This window comes from Psammomys obesus, unplaced genomic scaffold (assembly GCF_907164565.1).
Source record: "Psammomys obesus unplaced genomic scaffold, mPsaObe1.curated_primary_1811, whole genome shotgun sequence".
In the NCBI taxonomy this organism is placed as follows: Eukaryota; Metazoa; Chordata; class Mammalia; order Rodentia; family Muridae; genus Psammomys; species Psammomys obesus.
This window is the reverse complement of record NW_026596125.1, coordinates 5,250,849-5,269,991: the sequence shown is the minus strand read 5'-3', so window position 1 is coordinate 5,269,991 and position 19,143 is coordinate 5,250,849. Positions and strand designations below refer to the sequence as shown.

The following is a 19,143-nucleotide window of genomic DNA, read 5'->3' as shown; positions in this document are numbered from 1 at the left end:
GATGTTCACCTTGTAATAATTCTCTGCCATTTAAAATTTAAACATAACTTACTTGTAAGTCTCCACAAAATATGAATAAATGTATATTATGTATTATTACGAGCCCCTACAATTTGGTAATTTATTGGGAAAAACAATCACAAAACAAGCTCACAACGTCCATACACAGCTGGACAGTGGCAGTGCATGCCTTTAAGCTCAAGGCTTGGAAGCAGAGGAAAGCTGTGAGATCCCAGCCTGATCCATAGAAATAGTCCAGAAGAGCCACGCCTACAGTGAAACCCTGACTCAAAAAACAAAACAAAAATTGTAACAAATAAAAAAATATATTAAAAAAAGAAACAAAACCCAAGGAATTGCATACACAGCAGGCACTTAAGTGATTTTATGTGCTTTTGACTTGCATGCATGCATGCGCACCACGTGCGTGCAATAACTTTGAAGCCAGAAGAGAGCTGTATCCCCTGGAGTGGAGGCTGTGAGCCCCTGTGTGGGTGCTTGGAATAGAACCTGGGTCCTCTGGAAGAGCAGCCAGTGCTCTTACCCACTGAGCCATCTCTCCAGACCAGCAATTAATTTTTCTATGCCTTCACAAACTGCTGTTCTAAGTTCAGATCAGCTCCTACTATTTAACCTGTTTTGTAAAATATCAAATAAGAACTTTTCTTTTTTTTTTCTTTTTTTCTTTAAGACTCCGGCTGGCCTAAACATACTATGTAGACCAGACTGGCCTCCACCTGACAAGATCCACCAGCCTCTGCCTACAAAGGGCTGGGATTAAAAGTATGCACTACCCTGACCAGTATTAAGAACTTATAATATGAAAGCATTTTCTTTAAATGAAGTGTTTTCTCGGGGACATCTTCAACTTTTCAAATGCCATGATCATTTTCTCCATCTATGTTAATAAAATTCACCTTTCCTGACTTCCTGTGGCTACATATCTAGACACTTTAAACCATGATATCATTGTTGTCTGCTATTTCTTCTTTACCATCTTAACTTTTCGCTCAAACTTTAGTTATCATTGTCACTATGGTTTACCTTTATTCTCCAATTTCTACTTTTAATTATCAGTACTTAAAAAATATCAGTGGGAAAAGACCACACAACTAACTTTGCTATCTACAACCTTAGTAACAGAGGAGCTGCCACTAATCACCAGCAGATTTTGAGGACATGACTGACCCCAGCACATATTTTGACACTTACTATCGACTGGAGAACTGTATACTGTAGCTGTATACTGTGCAGTTATAGTTAACATACCATGCTAACTGAAATTCAAATGATGCTACTGGGAGGGCTGGTGTTACTTACATGAAATTTCCTATATTGGAACTGTGCAAAATGAGAATTTACAGAACTTAAATTTTAAATTTAGTTTGTGCTTTGGGATTTTTTTATTTTGTTGAGAGACTGCCTCACTATGGAGCCCAGACTGGCTTGGAGCTCACTAAATAGGACAGGAGATACAGTTAGATGCCATCTCACACAGCTACTACATGTAATAAATGGAAACTCAAAGATAAACAGCAGGAGTTCAGCTTCTACCACAGTGTCAGCCATAAGCCAGGAAAACCAGGTGCTGCATGTGAAGCAATATTTTAAGATAATGGCAGGTTGTGCAGTCCTAATGGACAGAAACTGGATGAAGTGACCCATAAAACTACACTAATCTTTGGGGTGGGGCAGTTTCAATAAGTCACATAAGAAAGGGGAACCCAGAGTTCAATAGAACTACATACTTGAGGAACACAGAACATACTTTATAAAAGATAAAAAGATTAGAATTAAGGAGCATAGCAGGGCTTGGTGGCACACTCCTTTAAAGGGAACACTCAGGGAGGCAGAGGCAGGCACATAGCTGTGAGTTTAAGGCTACCCAACAACAACAAATAATTAAGGAGCATGTGTCTTCAAGGAAAAGCCTTCAGATACAAGAAACTCACTTCCTCCTTAAGTCTATTCTTGAGCATGAAGCTCTTTTTAACATGGTAAAACTCTACAAAACTAGACAAGCTATGACAACAGAATCTGTAAGCACCACAACTAGAAATCATGCAAACCTGGGGTACGGGAAGATCTCCTGTTCTGAAAACTGAATGAGACATTAAAAAAAAACTAAAGATGTGACTCGGTCCCAGAAAGATAAGTCATTTACACTATTAAACTCTACTAGAAAAAAAAAAAAAGCCACATGAAATCTATCCAAGCAAATCTTAAACATCCATGACAATAACATAAAGCGGATCTTCAAATCTAGCCAAAACAACTTCTAAGAACAAAAAGCACACGTGTGCAATAACAGAAAAGTCACAGTGTCGAAAACTAAATTTAAGGAGGACCTGGTTATAATATATATATATATATATATATATATATATATATATATATATATATGAAGGACCTGGTGGCACAAATCTGCAGTCCCAGCACTTGGGAGGTGAATAGTGCAGGGTACAGGAAGACCTATCCTGTCTCGAAATAAAACGAGAAGTTTCCAAAAGAAAAATACAAAATCTAAAAAGGTAATTTCACAAGATAGACTCTTTCCTACAGATTAAACATTATAGGAAAAAGTGAAAATATTAAAATATGAAAAATAAGCCAGGTAGCGGTACACGCTGTTAGTCCCAGCACACAGACGACGAAGAAGGCATGTATCTGAGTTCTGGCCAGCCTGGTCTATAAAGAGAGTCCAGGACAGCCATGCTACACAAAGAAATCCTGTCTCAAAAACAAAAACAAACAAACAAAAACAAACAAACAAAAAGGAAGAGAAAGAGAAAAAAAAGAGCAATACACAGAATGCTGTACCAAGAGAAAAATACTACGAAAAAAAAAACAAAGAGCAGCTCACAACTGTCTTGTAACTCCAGTCCCAGGTGATCTGACACCCTCACACATACATACATGAATGCAAAACACCAATGCATATAAAATGAAAACAAATAGTCATTTAAAAAAGGAAAAACCTCAGTGGCTGTAAAACTAATCATGTGACATGTATATGTGTAAGTGGTGTAACCTGAGGGGAAGGGGAAGAAAAATAAGAAAATCTTTTTGAAAAAAAAATTTCCATATATATTTGAAAGACAGTAAGACATAAAAACTGCCAAAAATGTAAATATGCCACTACATGTTTTAAAACTGTCTCATCTTAAAACTACTTTAAAAAAAATAAGAAGCTTGGGGCTGGGGAGATGGCTCAGCAGGTTAAATGTTTACACCTGAGCTTGGAATCCACCCTCATAAAAGCCAGCTGCGGTGGAGCTCGCCTGCAGCCCCAGCTCTGGGAAAGGTGGAAGGTGGTATGGATATGTGATCCCGGGGGCTTGCAGTCCAGGCAGACCTAATGGACTAGTGAGTGTTCCAGGGGGGTGGAGGGTGATGCACACCTTTAATCCCAGCGCTCGAGCCTGGTCTACAGAGTGAGTTCCAGGATAGCTAGGGCTACACAGAGAAGCCCTGTCATGAAAAGCCAACCAACCAACCAATTATCAATCAATAAATATTTTTCTAAAAGTAATAATAACATTAATAATAATAACACAATCCACTGAGCATGGTGGAACACACCAGCCACAGCAGTTGGCTGGTAAAGGCAGGCAGATCTCTGTGGTTCAAGGCCAGCATGGTCTACAGAGTTCAAGGACAGACAGGACTACAGAGAGACTCTCTTAACAGAGAGGAAGGGGGAAGGAAAGAGGAGGAGGAGGAAAAGGAGAAAATGATAAACGAACCTGACATGACACCTGCGCATGCACACATGTATTCGCCAGTGCACACACAGACACAAAACACACACACACATAAATCAAGCAAAATTAATAAACTGCAGTGTTTATTACACACAGAGAAGTAAAACATGACAAAAATACAGAGTCGAAAATAGAAATAATAAGCGGGAAAAGAAATTCTTTAAAGGAGATAGATAATTCTAGGTACATATTGTTTTGCAAGGCAAACAATTAACAAAGCATGTATTTAATAGGGTCTGTTATCCAAAATTTATAAAGAGTTTTGGGGTGCTATGTGAGTAACTCAGTAAATAAAATGCTTGTAGAAGCTTGAGGCCCTGAGCTTGATCCTCAAAACCCACAGAAAAAGCTAAACATGTGGGTACGTACTTAAAATAGCAGGCTAGAAAAGTGGAGCTAGACAGAGCCCTGAGCTCACTGACCAGCCAGCCTATGGTGTGTTCCTGGCTAACCAACCAGAGACCTTGCCTCAAAGAATTAGGTGAAGGGGTCAAAAAGTGAGGTTGTTCTCTAGACTCTACATAGATGTGCACACATGTGTATGTGGTACATACACAAATAACTTTTTGCAAAATAAAAGGCTTGCCTTGCATGTATGAAGCACTGAATTTAATCCACATAGTAACAACAAGAGGAGGAGGAGGAAGAGAAGGTAAAATAAAGTTCTTAGGAGGAATACTCTGGAGGCTGAGACAGGAGGATTGCCTGAGTACAGAAGCTTGAGAACTCTTATAATTTAGCAACAACAACAAAAGCCAAGTAACCCAATTTTAAAATGGGGTTGGTGGACAAAAAACAAACAAACAAACCAAAAAACCTAAGGCCTTTCTCTATGACAATGGTACTCAACCTGTGAGTCGTGACCCCTTTAGGGGTCAAACAACCCTTTCACAGGGATTGTCTAAGATCATCAGAAAACACAGATATTTACATTACAATTCATAACAGTAGCAAAATTACAGATACAAAGTAACGACAAAATAATTGTATGGTTGGGGTCACCTCAACATGAGGAACTGTATAAGGTCATAGTGTTAGGAGGTGGAGAAGCACAGCTCCACAAGGATATGCAAATGATCAAACAGGTGAAAAGATTGTTCAACATTAGGAAAATGAATATCAGAATGTACATTTCACATCCAAGTAGGGTGGCAACTTAAAAACCACTAGAGTCCATCAGTCACTTCAGGAGAGAAGCACGCTGCAGTGCCTCGGTGTGCTGGAGCCTAGATCAAAGTACAAAACAGTTCCACACAGAAACTAACCTACAATGGATGGGGAACCCCAAACAGAAACCCTTCACATGTTGCTGGTGGAAAGAGAAAATAGTTCAAAGACTGTGAAAACCAGGAGGCTGGAGAGATGGCTCAGCAGTTAAAAGCACCAAAGGACGCGGGCTCAATTCCCAGCACCCACACGGCAACTCACAACTGTCTGTAATTCCAGTTCCAAGGGATCTGACAGCCTCACACAGATATATGTTCAGGCAGAATATCAATGTACATAAAATAAAAATAAATTAATTTAAAAATTTTGTGGAAACCAGTTTGGTAAATCTCAAAAAGGTAAATATAACTGCAGGACTATCCTAGCAACTCCACTTACTCATTTACATACATGAAAACATTAAAGCACCCAATCACATGTGTATACATGTTCACAGCAGTATTTTTCAAAATAGTCAAAAGGTGTAAATGGCCTAGATATTTACCAATAATGAATGAATAAAAATGACACATGCTATAATATGGATGAACCCAAAAGGTATTATGCTAAGTAAAAGAAGCCAGAAACAAAATACAAAATATATAGAACAGGAAAAATAGAATGCTGATTGGCAATTGCTGGAGGCAGAAACAAAAAGAACCTATGTAACAGATAATAAATTTTACATGGTATAACGGAAATATCCTAGAATTAGAGATTGTAGACACATAATTGTAACTGCATGATTAACATTTTAAATGCATATTACAGAACATGGACGTGAACAACTAAGGCTCACATACTCAGAAAGCTGAAACAGAAAGATAGGTTCAAAGCTATCCAGAAAGCTGAAACAGAAAGATAGGTTCAAAGCTATCCTGGGCTATGCAGCAAGAGTTTACCTTAGAAAAAAAATAAGGGAGATATATATATATATATATGAACTATTAAAAAATTCATACTATGCCAACAGGAGGAGGCAGAGGCAGGCGGATCACTGTGAGTTCAAGGACAGCCTGGTCTACAAAAGGACAGCCAAGGCTACACCAGGAAACCCTATTTTGAAACAACCTCCCCCCAATCATGTTTAATCATGTCAGTATCTACATTTAGGTATGTGTGTGTGTGTCTGCACATTGCACAATACAAAACACTAGTCATACATGGCTACAGTGCACTTGAATGATGATATATTCCAAATATTGCTGTTTAAATACCCAATGAATTTTTTTTGTAAAACAAAACACCTTCAACAATTTAACACTAAGTTCATGTTGAAATGATAAAGTACACTGGGTCAAAATACATTATAAAAATGTGAATTTTTTTCCACATCTTTAAAATTGCTTCGAAATTTAAAAGCATTACAGTCTCCTAATTAAAAAAAAAAAAAAAGAAAAAGAAAGAAAGAAAGAAAAAAAAAACAACTTCTAAATGATAGGAAGCAAAATAGGGGATATAGCTCGGTGGTGGAACACTTATCTACCATGTGTGAGGCCCAAAAATCAGTATCATGCACAAAAGAAAAGGAGGGAGGGAGGAAAGAGAACATACAATTCTGTAAGCATAGTTTGAGATTTTAACACACATCCTTCAGGTACTTGAAATGAAGACTGCAATAAATGAACTTGACCTGATGACTTAACCTTAGGCACTACAGCCATCAAGTACAGTAACATATGCTTTAAGCACTCTTGTTACCATGATAGATCTTAAGGTGGACCATGATTTTAGTTCAAGACTGAAGCTGCACAATGTACTGCTGTGCAGCATGAATACCAAGGAGAAAGGGACTAACAGGTTCCTGGTTCCATGCAGGACACAATGAGCTCCTCCTGCATCTCCCACTGAATGCAGCTAACACAAATGGACAGAACACATGGAGCAACTATGGAGGACTCTGGAAAGTAAACATTAGCAAGTGGGTGAGGAAGAAGACCTTAACATAATACTGAACCAACAATAGATTTACCTTTTTATTATTCCTCCAATATCCACCAGCCGGAACTGCAGCCTGAAACCCAAAAGTGAGCATCAGTGTAGGTAAAGGGCTCCAGAAAAAGCCTGATTTTAGTTCAAGTTTTGTAATCTTGAGAGAATGAGAACCTCACATTTTTCTTTAAATTCTCTGCATTCTCTCTATGCCATCCCAGGACAAAAGTCATCATAGAAACAAAGACCCACAAGAACCCAAAATTCTGAAATAGAGGCCTTCGTTGAAAAAGGGAGAGGCAAAGACTCCCAGTTTCTGTCACCCCCCAGCCTCAGCCTCCGACCCTTATTACTTTCATCATTTTTACTCCCACACACATTAGCAGTTTCAGGTTTAAATATAGCCTTGCCTTTCTAGATACAGGACTGAAATAAGTCCCTAAGAAACCAGACAACAGTGACCCTTAGATTGTGGGAAAGACACCAGGAAAGCAATCTTAAAGAGCGACTAAACTCCAGTGTTTACCCCAAATGGGTACCTGTAACTCAAACAAGCAAGCTGAAGACTCTCAGAACTGAAACATAAGACAGACCACTAACCAGATCCATGGTGGCCACAAAGTATCATTTACAGAGTAAGTCTCAATGTCGATTGCACAGGCTTTCTTTCTGGGATACACAGTAAACGCACAAACTCACAATCCTCTTCTCATAGCCTTCTCTAAGCACTGAGATTACAGGTTTGCACCACTACGGACATCAAAAATATAACTATTTTTAATGAGATTAGAATAACATGTAGGAGGCTGGAGAGATGGCTAAGAGGTTAACAGCGGTGGCTGCTCTTCCAGAGGTCCTAAGTTTAACTACCAGCAACCACATGGTGGCTCACAACCATCTGTAATGAGATCTGGTGCACAGGCAGAATGCTGTAGGATGGATAGGATGGATGGATAGATGGACGAATGGATGGATGGATGGATGGATCTAAAAAATACAAAACAACAACAACAACAAATGCCAATGGCAAATCAAATTGGCATACCAAAGGGGAAATTTTCAGCTTCTATCAGCAATGCCAATGCCAAATTGACAGAGATATTAGAATTGTAAAAACATTAATATAGCTGGAATAAAAATGTTCCAGTAACTAAGTGTAAACATTCTTGAAATAAAAAGTACTAGCAAAGAAACAATAGAAAAGCAAATGGAAATATAAGAATTGAAAATAAGTAGATCAGATTATAAAGTGATGAAAGAAGAAAGAAAAAGAAAGAAAGAGAAAGAAAGAAAGGAAGGAAGGAAGGAAAAGAAAGAAGTTTAGGGCGGGCATGGTGTTGTACAACTTTAATCCTAGCACTTGGGAAGGCAGAGGCAAGGTAGATCTCTGAGAGTTCAAGGCCAGCCTCATCTACAAAGGTGCCCATATCTGAACATTTATGAACATTTAGAAAGCACTAAACAATTCTTTTTCCTGTCTCAAAAAAAAAAAAATTAAACTTGTTGGATGAACTCAAAACTCAACAACAGCAGAATGAAGATTACAAATCAGTATCTCTTAGCAACATACAAGCAAAAAAACCTCAACAAAATACTGATAAAATCCAGCAACATATTACAAGGACTATAAACCAAGCCCAAGTGAGATCTATCCTAGATATGAGAAAATCATTGTCTTGGGATCTAAAGACATTTTATACCTGACTCTAGTCCTTATGGGACCCAACTATATATCTTCCCTTTAGTTCTCTGTATCCTTTAAGAGCTGTCCATCCTTATTGAAAGAGGAATTAGGCAACGCGATAGTTGAACATTTTAAAGTGTTCTACAAGTGTTTTTGTGATTTATTTTTCTGTGTATGGGTGTTTTGCCTCCATGTGTGTCTGTATATCACCTGAGTTCCCAGTATCTATGGAAGACAGAAGAAGGTATTAGATCCCCTGGAACTATACTTACCGATGGTTGTGGGCAACCATGTGAATTCTGGGAACTAAGCACAGGTCCTCCAGCAAAGTGTTTTTAACCACTAAGAGCCACCTCTCCAGCCCTACATCTTTTGTTTGTTTGCTTGCTTGTTTTTGACACAGGATCTGTCTATTATGTTAGCCTGGTTGTCCTGTAACTCACTATGTAGACCAAACTGGCCTTAAACTCACAGAGTCCACCTACACCTGCTTCCAGTGTGTGGGATTAAAGGTGTGTGCCACCACACCTGGCCAGTCCCCACATGGAAACATTATAAACGTTTGGAAGGCTCTGTACGGGTGGTACTTGGGAAGCAGGAGGGTTACTGCAGATTTAAGGCCAGTATAGGCTACAAAATGAAATGAAAGACAATGCTGTAGAAATTAGGATTAAATATAGCTAATTTGATATGGCCATAAAATTCACCTGTTGTTATCATAACCTTGCAAAGCCTTGCCTACTTTAGTACACATAGATCATTGTACAACTAACGTAAAACTTTTTTTAAAAGACAGGGTTTCACGTATCCCAGGTTGGCCTGAAACTCATTACATAGCCAATGAGGACCTTGAACTCCTCTGATTTTTGCTGCCCACACTTCCCCAGTTTTGGAAAATCTTACAGTAAACTTATCCAAGTGTCAGATGTAAGTTATGTTAATAAGAAAGAAAGAACCAAGGGAAGGAAGAAAGGAAGGAAAAACACAAGTATTTGGCAACTAAAAAAATTAGAACGTTGATATCAAAAAGATATTTTTGTATATACGAGGGCCCTTCCCTCTTGCCAGTGGGAATTGAAGATCTTTTGTTTTCTGTACTAAAGCAGAACAGCAAAAATGTTTTTATAGAAAGTTGAAAAAAAAATCTATGTATTAATTTGCTTTGGGTCATTCCAGTCTCTCTAGTAAGCTCATAATTAGGAAGGCCTTTTTAGGGCTGTGCTCTAGTCTCACAGGTGCAAAGCTACTCCATATCTGGAAAAATCTAAATTCATATACGAGGAGATTGTGTTTTTAAAGCATATTATTTACACAATTCACTGGAATGGCTCCTCTGGAAGCTGGGGGGCTCTCTTATGCAATTATGTACTTAGGAACCTTCCTCTGCACAGCCGTGGAAATTCAAGTAAGAATAATTTACTGGTTATGCACAGTTATTAGAATTTTAAAGCATTTGTTTGTTCAAAATTCTAGTTTATCAGACAGTTATATCTGACTAATTGTGTCCTTAATAAATAACAATGAACAAATGTTTTAGAAGGTAGCCAGGCTTGAATTTTAATGCTCTAAGGAAGCACAGGGAGCCCTTTCCCCCTCCTTATGAGGGGATTTTCCTCCCTTTCTATCTACCCAAGCTTTGCAGTGAAATTAACTGGGATTCTAAACATCTGCATTAGAATGCTGACTTCAACTAGAGATGCGGAACTTTATCTGTAAGGAACTGTTAGAAACATTTTAAGAGTAAAGAAACCGGGAAGCATAGAAATTAAGACTGTCCATTTTGAAAGAATAAAATAAGAACTATTTTTTAAAATTAGATAAAAAATTAAACATTAGCAGGCAACAGGGCATCGTAGCACTATCTAGAGACAGAATGTTTTCAATACTAAAACAGTCATTTTGGGGCTAGGGACGTAGGCTGTTTGGAAGACTATTTGCCTAGTATTCAGGGAGCCTATGTTCCATTCCCAGCACCTTATAAACTGTGCAGTGTCACACACCTGTAGTCCCAAAACAGGAGAAGAGTGAGATTATCAGAAGTTCAAGGTCCTCTTCAGCTATAGGCCAGCATGAGATATATATGAGTCTTTTTTTTTTTTTTAGACATTCTGCTAGGTATGTTAGCCCACCCTTTAGTCCCAGCACTCAGGAGGTGGAAACAGATTTCTGTGAAATTGAGGCTAGACATAGGGAGTTCCAGGTCAGAGCTACATTGCCAGAGCCAGTCTCCCCTACCTCTCTCTGGAGAGGGCATGCATGCAAATACACACACACACACACACACACACACACACACACACACACACACACAATTTTTAAATACACATATACAGGAAAATAAGCTTGATGACAAATGTAGGAACAGAGACAAGCAGTATCTTATTTCTCTTATTAGAGAACAAAAGCTCTGTTTATTTATACTTTCTTTGCTATGCCATTTAAAAATTACCTGCTTTTGATTCCTGTTTTTGTTCTTGTTCCTGTTTGTTTTGTTTTGTTTTTCGAGACAGGGTTTCTCTGTGTAGCCTTGGCTGTCCTGGACTCCCTTTGTAGACCAGGCTGGCTTCGAACTCACAGAGATCTGCCTGCCTCTACCTCCCTGAGTACTGGGATTACAGGCTTCCTGTATTTTTTAAATGCTCCTTTTCTTAGTCATAGGAAATGTGCAACTGTCTCAGATTACTAAGTTTTTTGTTTAATAACCACAAAAACTTATTTGGAATTTAACCATATTAAATTCAAGTCAAGGGCTGGAGAGATGGCTCAGCAGTTAAGAGCACTAGCTGTTCTTCCAGAAGAGCTGGGTTCGATTCCCTGCATCCACATGGCAGCTCACAAGTGTTTGTAACTCCTGTTCCAGGGGATCTGACACCATCACACAGGTTTGATACACCTGTTATCAAACAGTATTTGGCATACATACAGTCAAAATACCAATGTACATAAAATAATAATAAAAAAATTATTTTAAAAAGTAAAACAAAACAATGTACTTAAAAAAAAAATCAAGTCAAGCCAGGCAGTAGTGGAGCACACCTTTAATCCCAGCACTTGGGAGGCAGAGGCAGGCAGATCTCTGTGAGTTGAGGGCTAGCCTAATCTAGAGTGAATTCCAGGATGGTCCTGGCTATACAGATACACAGAATAACTCTGTCTTGAAAAACAAAACAAACAAACAAAAAGTCAAATCTTATTGCAAGAAGCCCTAAAGAACTGTTCAAATTCTTTTACTATCCTAAAATGTATTGCATTAAATATTACTTGAAATAAGTAGGCCACCAGCTGAAGTTTTTAATAATGCAAAGTTGGCCTATACACACCCTTCCAATGATCACTGCAGTCACTGGGAAGGTTAGGCTGTATGTATTCCTGAAAGATGGAAGACAGGGCAGAAATGAAAAGAGGAGAGAACAGAAAAAGAAATCTGGGCTATAGCTATAGGAAAAAACAGAAGAGGCGGCCATCTTCCACTGCAGAGAAAGGTTTTGCCAACACTTTCCCACTGATGGGCTTACATATTTGCTCACAGCCACTGCCAGGCCTCCGCAGGGCTGGAGGACAGGCTGGTACTATACCAGGGCCTTGTCTCTCCCCACCAGGCAAAGGCAGCAAAAGCAACCACAGTAAGATTCTTTCCAGAAAAAGAAGTCAAGCCCTTGAGTGACCCTGAGGAGCAGCTCCTCGGTGAATGAGCTGGGGGAGCCCAAAGGGTACCACCTGGGATCTCTCCTAAGGAGGGTATCTGCTCCTGAAAGGATCACCTGGTATCAAACAGTATTTCAATGACTACAGACCAAGTCTCCCAGCTCTCTCGGATGCCCCTTAACTTTTGTGGAGAAGAGAAAAGAAAATTACCTCCTCATTAGAAAAAAAATAAATGGCTATATAAATAAAAACAACAGTATTGCACCTGATTTCCTGCGTACCACAGAGAAAAGAAACTCATTTTCAGCAGTGTTTACTCCACTATTTGGAAATAGCTGACTGATTGGCAGCCACAGTATATGAAATAAATAACCATTTCAAAGACCAAGTGTCATGTTTCCTGGTAAGTAACAAATATGAACATCATCTACCCTCCCCATCCAGGGTATGGAATTTAGCAGGAGAATAGATTTATTGCCTATCTGATTGCTTGATGTGTTGTGAGGACATTTTTGTGATGTTGTGGTTATTACTGAGGTTAGATAAGAAATCTCCTCTCTCAGGACATTAATATTAAGAGTTACATATTCAAAAGAAGGATATGAAATGAGTATTTCTGAAGCAAGTGAAATGTGACAAGAAACGGTGAAATGAAGAGTGCGGAATATACCTAATAATCTTTCTTCAAGGAAAATAAAGAACTCCATCTTCCAATTCAGTTTATCATAAGCCAAGATGCAAACTAGTGCATCTCAAATACACATCCCGATATCATCCACTTTCAGAAAACCAATTTTAAAACCTGCATCACATGTGTTTACACAGGTTTACCTTTAGAAGATTTCTCTTCCAACACACACCCAACAGCTCTGTAACTGGACTTAAGTTAACCTGCCCAAAAAAAGAGAAATCACACCTGGTATTGGAAACCTAGCCAACTCCTCAGCACTAAGACTTCGCTCTTGGAGGAGAATCAACAACTGCCATTTTCCTAAGCCAACATAATCCCCAACTATATCTAAATGTCTGTCTATCTGTCTTTATACCCACAGAAGTCTAGTCTTCACCCCTCCCCAGGGAAACTTCTCTTTGCAATAGATGGAGACCATTAACAGAAAACCACAACTCATGAAATGCAGAATTGCACAGTCCAGGCCCAGTTGATACATCTACAACAGAATTCCTGCAGGTTAGGCTTAGGAAACACTAAGAGGTGGCAGAGAAATCGGAAGAGCCAGAGAAACAGGGAAGTTTGCTGTGAGACTGTGTCTCTTAGTAATGTAAGAAGCTACACCCATGATGTCTCACCAACATGGCTGTATATGACCTGAACAAGGAAGAACAAATGGACATACTAACATGGACAAGGAAAGTTCACAAGGCCTCAAGTCTATACAAAGAACTGCAGGGAACTAAGAAAAGCTGAGAATAGGAGAAACAGTCTTCCCCTAGGAAAAGCACACCAACTGGTCATCTAAGACCAAATGGTCAGCCCTGAAAACATGTATGAGCAGGTTGGATTTATGGATTTAGGGACAGACAAATAACAATATTTTTTAAAGGCCATGAATTGGAAGGGGAATGTTAAAAATAAAAAAAATAACTAAAGCTGGAGGTAGTACATACCCATAGTACCAGCATTTGAAAGTGGGAGTCAAGAGGATCAAAAGTTTAGGGCTGCTGGAAAGTATAGGCACATGCCTTTAATCCCAGCAAACAGGGATGAAGAGATAAGGGGATCTCTGCGAGTATGAAGCCTAGTCTACACAGCAAGTTCCAGGAAAGCAAGAGCTACATAGTGAGACCCTGTCTTGGAACCCACCCCCCTGCCCCCAGAAAGTTCAAGGCTGTCAGGTACAAGCCTTTAATCTCAGCATAGCACTCAGATCTCCTTTAGTGAGAAGCCATACTAAGTTCCAAACCAGACAGGATTTGGGAGAGGGAGGGACACAGAGAGGGAGGAGATGAAGAGAGAGAGGAGGAGGGAAGGAGAGGAAAAAAGAGGAGAGGGAGCGAGCGCCAGACTGAGCTATATAGTGAATCAAGAACAATCTAGGCTATGTGAGATTCTGTTAGACTTATTTAGAATACGTAAATAATTCAAGGCTGGGTGACGTTGGTGCACCCAGGAGACACAAGCAGAAGAATCACTGCAAATTCAAGGCCAGTTTGGTCTACATAGGAAATTTCAAAAGTATGCAGTCTTTTTTGATTAATTAAAAAAAAAAAATTCAGAAACCACACACACACACACACAGACCTAGATGATTCTATACCATGTATGTTCTAGACTTGCACTGTCCTTTTCCAGAGAGAAAGAGCAGGAGAGATCATTTAAGCATTTGCTCTTAAACCTGGAGCATGTACAATGCTTTATTTCTATGTAAAACTTCACTAACTTTGCTTCAACAACAAGTTTATCCATAAACCTGTACTCAGGGGTAAGAGGGATGACAGTAGAGTAAGCAGCTCCAGCTCAGGTTAATGGTCAGTTATTTGCAATGAAATGTGGGTGGAAATATGAGCATTTAAATGTGAATTTTTAGAAAAATAATCTATAATTCTATGGATATTTACAGCAGGTGTCCATACCTAGTCTTGCAGAACTCCATCTCCCTCCATCTCATTTGTAATATAAACTGCTCTCAAAGTACTTTAATACATTGTAACCGGGCGACTTTGTACACAATACCTATGAAGCAGGATCAATACTCTAATACAGAGATGCCAATTCCATTACCACAGAAACCTGTGCAAGCAGCCAGCTGCTGAACAAAGAACACAGCTTCCATCAGGTTTATTCCTAACACGTCTCCACTCTGGTGGATGAAGCATTTTTGCTTTGATGCATGAATAGAAGACGTGAAAGAAATAATGGCATTTAAAATTACATGTAAGCTTTTATTACAAAGTTTGAAAGACAAAGCTAAAATTATTTTCTACATTCATTCAGATGCATACCTTTTACCATCAAATCCATCTATCTGTTCATAAGCAATCAAAATACTGCACCTAATGTTTTATAAACTACTAATAACCTTAGGTATTTGTATTACACTTTACTACTTATGAATAAAATGTTACAGCAAGAAAGTATGAAAATTAAGCACTGAGAAATGAAGAAAATGGTAAAAGAAAACTGGAGAAAAATAATACTTAAAAAATCATTTTAGGAACAAAAATTTCTAACTTTGATTTCTTTCTAACTTGCCAACAAAAAGACTTATTCACAGCCTCTTCACAGAGTTACTATATGCACCTTTCCCTTGTGCCATTATGATATGAGACAACAAATATCATCTGAAAGAACCAAGAGCAGTCTGTATACAATGGTACGAGCAACTTAGGGCACCAGATCTGCTTATGTTTAAAACCATTTCCCATCTTTTATTTCACTACTTACTTTCAGCAGACTAAAGCTGTAATATACCCTTCCTCAACCAGCCTTAATCATTTTCACAACTATGGTTACTATGACAACAGGATGAAGCTTATCTGCGCTTTTCATTTTCCCCATTTGAGTTGCCATAACAACACCATCATTCTGCTTTTCTCCAATATGTAACAACTTTGTTTTGGGACTGTGCTCTTAAAGACACTGGATTTCCCTATAAAGAAAACAAATAATGGAATTTATGAAGGAATTTTAATTAAATATCTATCACCAAATTTTAAAATCTTGGTGGAAGCGTTACTTTCATCATATAAAACTAAACAACATCTAAAGGCTGGAGAGATGGCTCAGTAGGTAAGAGCTTTGGCTGCTGTTCCAGAGGCCCAGGGATTTGATTCCCAGCAAACACATGGCAATTAACCATCTGTATCTGTAGTTCCAGAGGATCCAACACCCTCTCCTGGCCTCTGTAGACACTGCACGCATGTGCTACAAAGACATACAGGCAGGCAAAACACCCATACACATAAAAAAGTGGGTTTTAAAATTCTAATTTAATTTTTATTTTATGTGCATTGGTGTATTGCCTGCATGTGTGTTAGGGTATTGGATTCCCCCAGAACTGGATTTGTAAACAGTGGTGAGCTGCCATGTGGGTGCTGGGAATTGAACCCAGGTCCTCTGGAAGAACAGGCAAGTGCTCTTATTCTCTGAGCCATCTCTCCAGCCCCTAATTAAGTTTTAATTAAAATATTTTAAATTAAAAATAAATAAGCAGCAATAACAACCATCTTATTAAACCCGGTTACAGGTAACAGTGACTAATTTTAGTACATAGTTCTCCAATCAAAACATAGCAACACCATATCAGGCATGGTGGCCCACACCTTTATTACCAAGCACTCAGGGAGGTAGAGGCAGGAGGATCTCTGTGAGTTCAAGGACAGCCTGGTCTAAAAAGGGAGTCCAGGACAGCCAAGGCTACACAGACAGAGAAACCCTGTCTCAAAATAAAATAAAATAATAAAACAACGCAGCAATGTCACTGTAATTATAAGCTGCAAGCAAGTATCCACTAATACTTGTCCCAAAGTAGAAGAATCGTAAATACAGTGAAGGGGCTGGAGAGTGGTTCTACGCTTAGAAGTTCCAGGGAAAAGCCAAGCAGAGTGGTACACACACTTTCAATCCCAGCACTCTGACTTTGAGGCCAGCCTGGTCTACAAAGCGAGTTCTAGGGCAGCCAGAGCTACACAGAGAAACCCTGTCTGGAAAAACCAAAGGGTTTGGGAGAAGTGTTCAGGGGAGCTGATGGCTCTCTTCTGACTTCTATAAGCACCAGAAATACACATGCTGCATATACACACATGCAAATAAAACACAGAATAAATAAACAAATATGAAGAAAAATTTAAAAAATAAAAAGGAATAAAGGCAGTTCCAAACCTTTGCTGTACTAATCCACCTTAGCTTGCTATGAGTACCACAGAAACAGAAGTAGGCTACTTGCTAACCACCATTTAACCTCATATTCACAGAAACTTAACAGTTTAAACACAGCATAGTGTTTACGAAATATCACACATAAAAAAGGCACTCAGAAAAGGGTCAAAGAAAAGGCAATTATTGTTCAAAATTGGCAATATAAAATTACAATATTATATTGAAGCAAGCAAGATGGTTCAGAAAGTGAAGCATGCAAACTGAGTTTGATCCCCAGTTCTCATATGGTGGAAGGAAAGAACCAGCCTCCCCAGGTGTCCTCTGGCTTCCACGAGCACACTCACACCTCCACATGTGCACTTAGAGAGAGAAAAAAAATGAAGGAAGGAAAGTAGATGAGAGAAAAGATTTTTTAAAAGGTCTATCATGAATATCTTTAATCACTAAATTCAGATCCCTTATCAGCTCAAAGATAAAATACCCCCCAACAGTCCTGTAAACAGCCATATACATGTAAGCAGCAAGACACAAATAGTTACTGCTTACAAATAAAACAGAAATAGTACTCCTATTTAAGGAAAAAATATGCAAACGCTACTAAGTTTCCCATTAGTTCCCTGCAGGCATAGAGAAGATTATTTATAAGATTGTACTATTTTTGCTAGAGATGATTTTCACATATTAACAAGGCATATTTTAATTTTAATCACAGCTTATATAATTTAATAAAGTTTGTAGAATGCAATGAACTGAAAATTATAATTTACTTAACCAAACCTGAGAATGAAAAACAAATTTAAGGTTTTTCATAGCAATCATTTCCATAAATTCACTTTCTATTTTATTGTTTCTTTGCTTAGTTGGCTTGGTTTTTTTATTTGTTGGTTGGTTTACCAAGGTTTTATTTTAGGGGGCTAGAGATGGCTCAGAGGTTAAGTGTACTGGCTGCTCTTCCAGAGGTCCTGAGTTCAATTCCCAGCAACCAATGGTGGCTCACAGCCACCTATAATGGGATCTGGTGCCCTCTTGTGGTGTGCAGGCAGAACAATGTATATATAATAAATCTTTAAAAAAAAAAAAAAAGGTTGTGTGTGTGTGTGTGTGTGTGTGTGTGTGTGTTGTGTGTGTGTGTGGTGTCTCCACGTGCAAGTGGGTGCCCTTGGTGGCCCGAAGAAAACATCAGATATCATGGAGATAGAGTTACACAGCCCAAGACACACCTCAAAAAGCTGAGCCATCTCTCTAGTTTTGGTTTGATTTTAAAACAAGGTCTCAAACTAATCTGAAAAGCACTGTGTGGCACAAGCGCAGGAGAGGTGACGGTTGCTGGTAATCTTTTCTAATTTTCATGACAATGGTTCCCTTGGTCTGACCTTAGATGGTTAAGTGTCACTTATCAATAAAAGGGGTATAGAATACTCAAGAGTTCCACAACACACGGATGGCAAGTGGAGCCTTCTGTTGCCCTCCTCTTTTAATTAGTATGTTGAAAATAAACAAACAAAAATTTTCATTGTGGGCAGGGGAAAAGGCTTAGTGGGTAAACAGCCTGCTCTGTAAGCAAGATAACCCGTTATTTGGACACCTGACCCCCATGTAAAAGCTAGGCACAGCTGCTGGGAGGGGCAGACACAGGTAACCAGCGCTCACTGGTCCTTCAGCCTAGGCAAAGCAGCAAGACATTAGCTCCAGTCAGTAAGGTTGGTAGATGCAAAGGAATAAGGTGGTGATCAACAGAAGACACTACTCAAAGTCAACCTCTGGTCTCCACACGGATTCAAATTGCTAAGTGTGCACAAACAGACACAAATATATATATATGAACTGCTTAGGATAGGTACTCAAAATAATTTTCAGATGGGTTAGAAGGCTATGTATGATGCAGATAGAAAGTTTCTTAGCTTCATTTTTTTTTTGTAAAACTTAGCAAATTAAGCAACGTATCAATTTTGCCATTTTTTTTTCTCTCTGAATCAACTCCAACTAACACTGATGAATGAGGAGCATTCTGTGAAGCCTGACCGATAAAAGCTGAAGCAAGGTAGCACACCCCTGTGATCCCAGCACTCTGAGAT

General features: G+C 38.9%; 1 protein-coding gene across 7 annotated transcripts in view; it reads right to left on the bottom strand.

Annotated features, from left to right (window-relative positions):
- The window catches only part of Btrc (beta-transducin repeat containing E3 ubiquitin protein ligase), a 162,599-nt gene that overhangs the window by 117,510 nt on the left and 25,946 nt on the right, over positions 1-19,143 (bottom strand). For 4 of the 7 annotated variants that reach the window (XM_055630136.1, XM_055630132.1, XM_055630133.1 and 1 more), the window contains exon 2: positions 6,943-6,984. The exons of the other annotated variants lie outside the window; for them this stretch is intronic. In XM_055630136.1, coding sequence (XP_055486111.1) covers positions 6,943-6,984 — 42 coding nt within the window. The remainder of the gene's footprint in view (positions 1-6,942; positions 6,985-19,143) is intronic. 7 annotated transcript variants of the gene reach the window in all.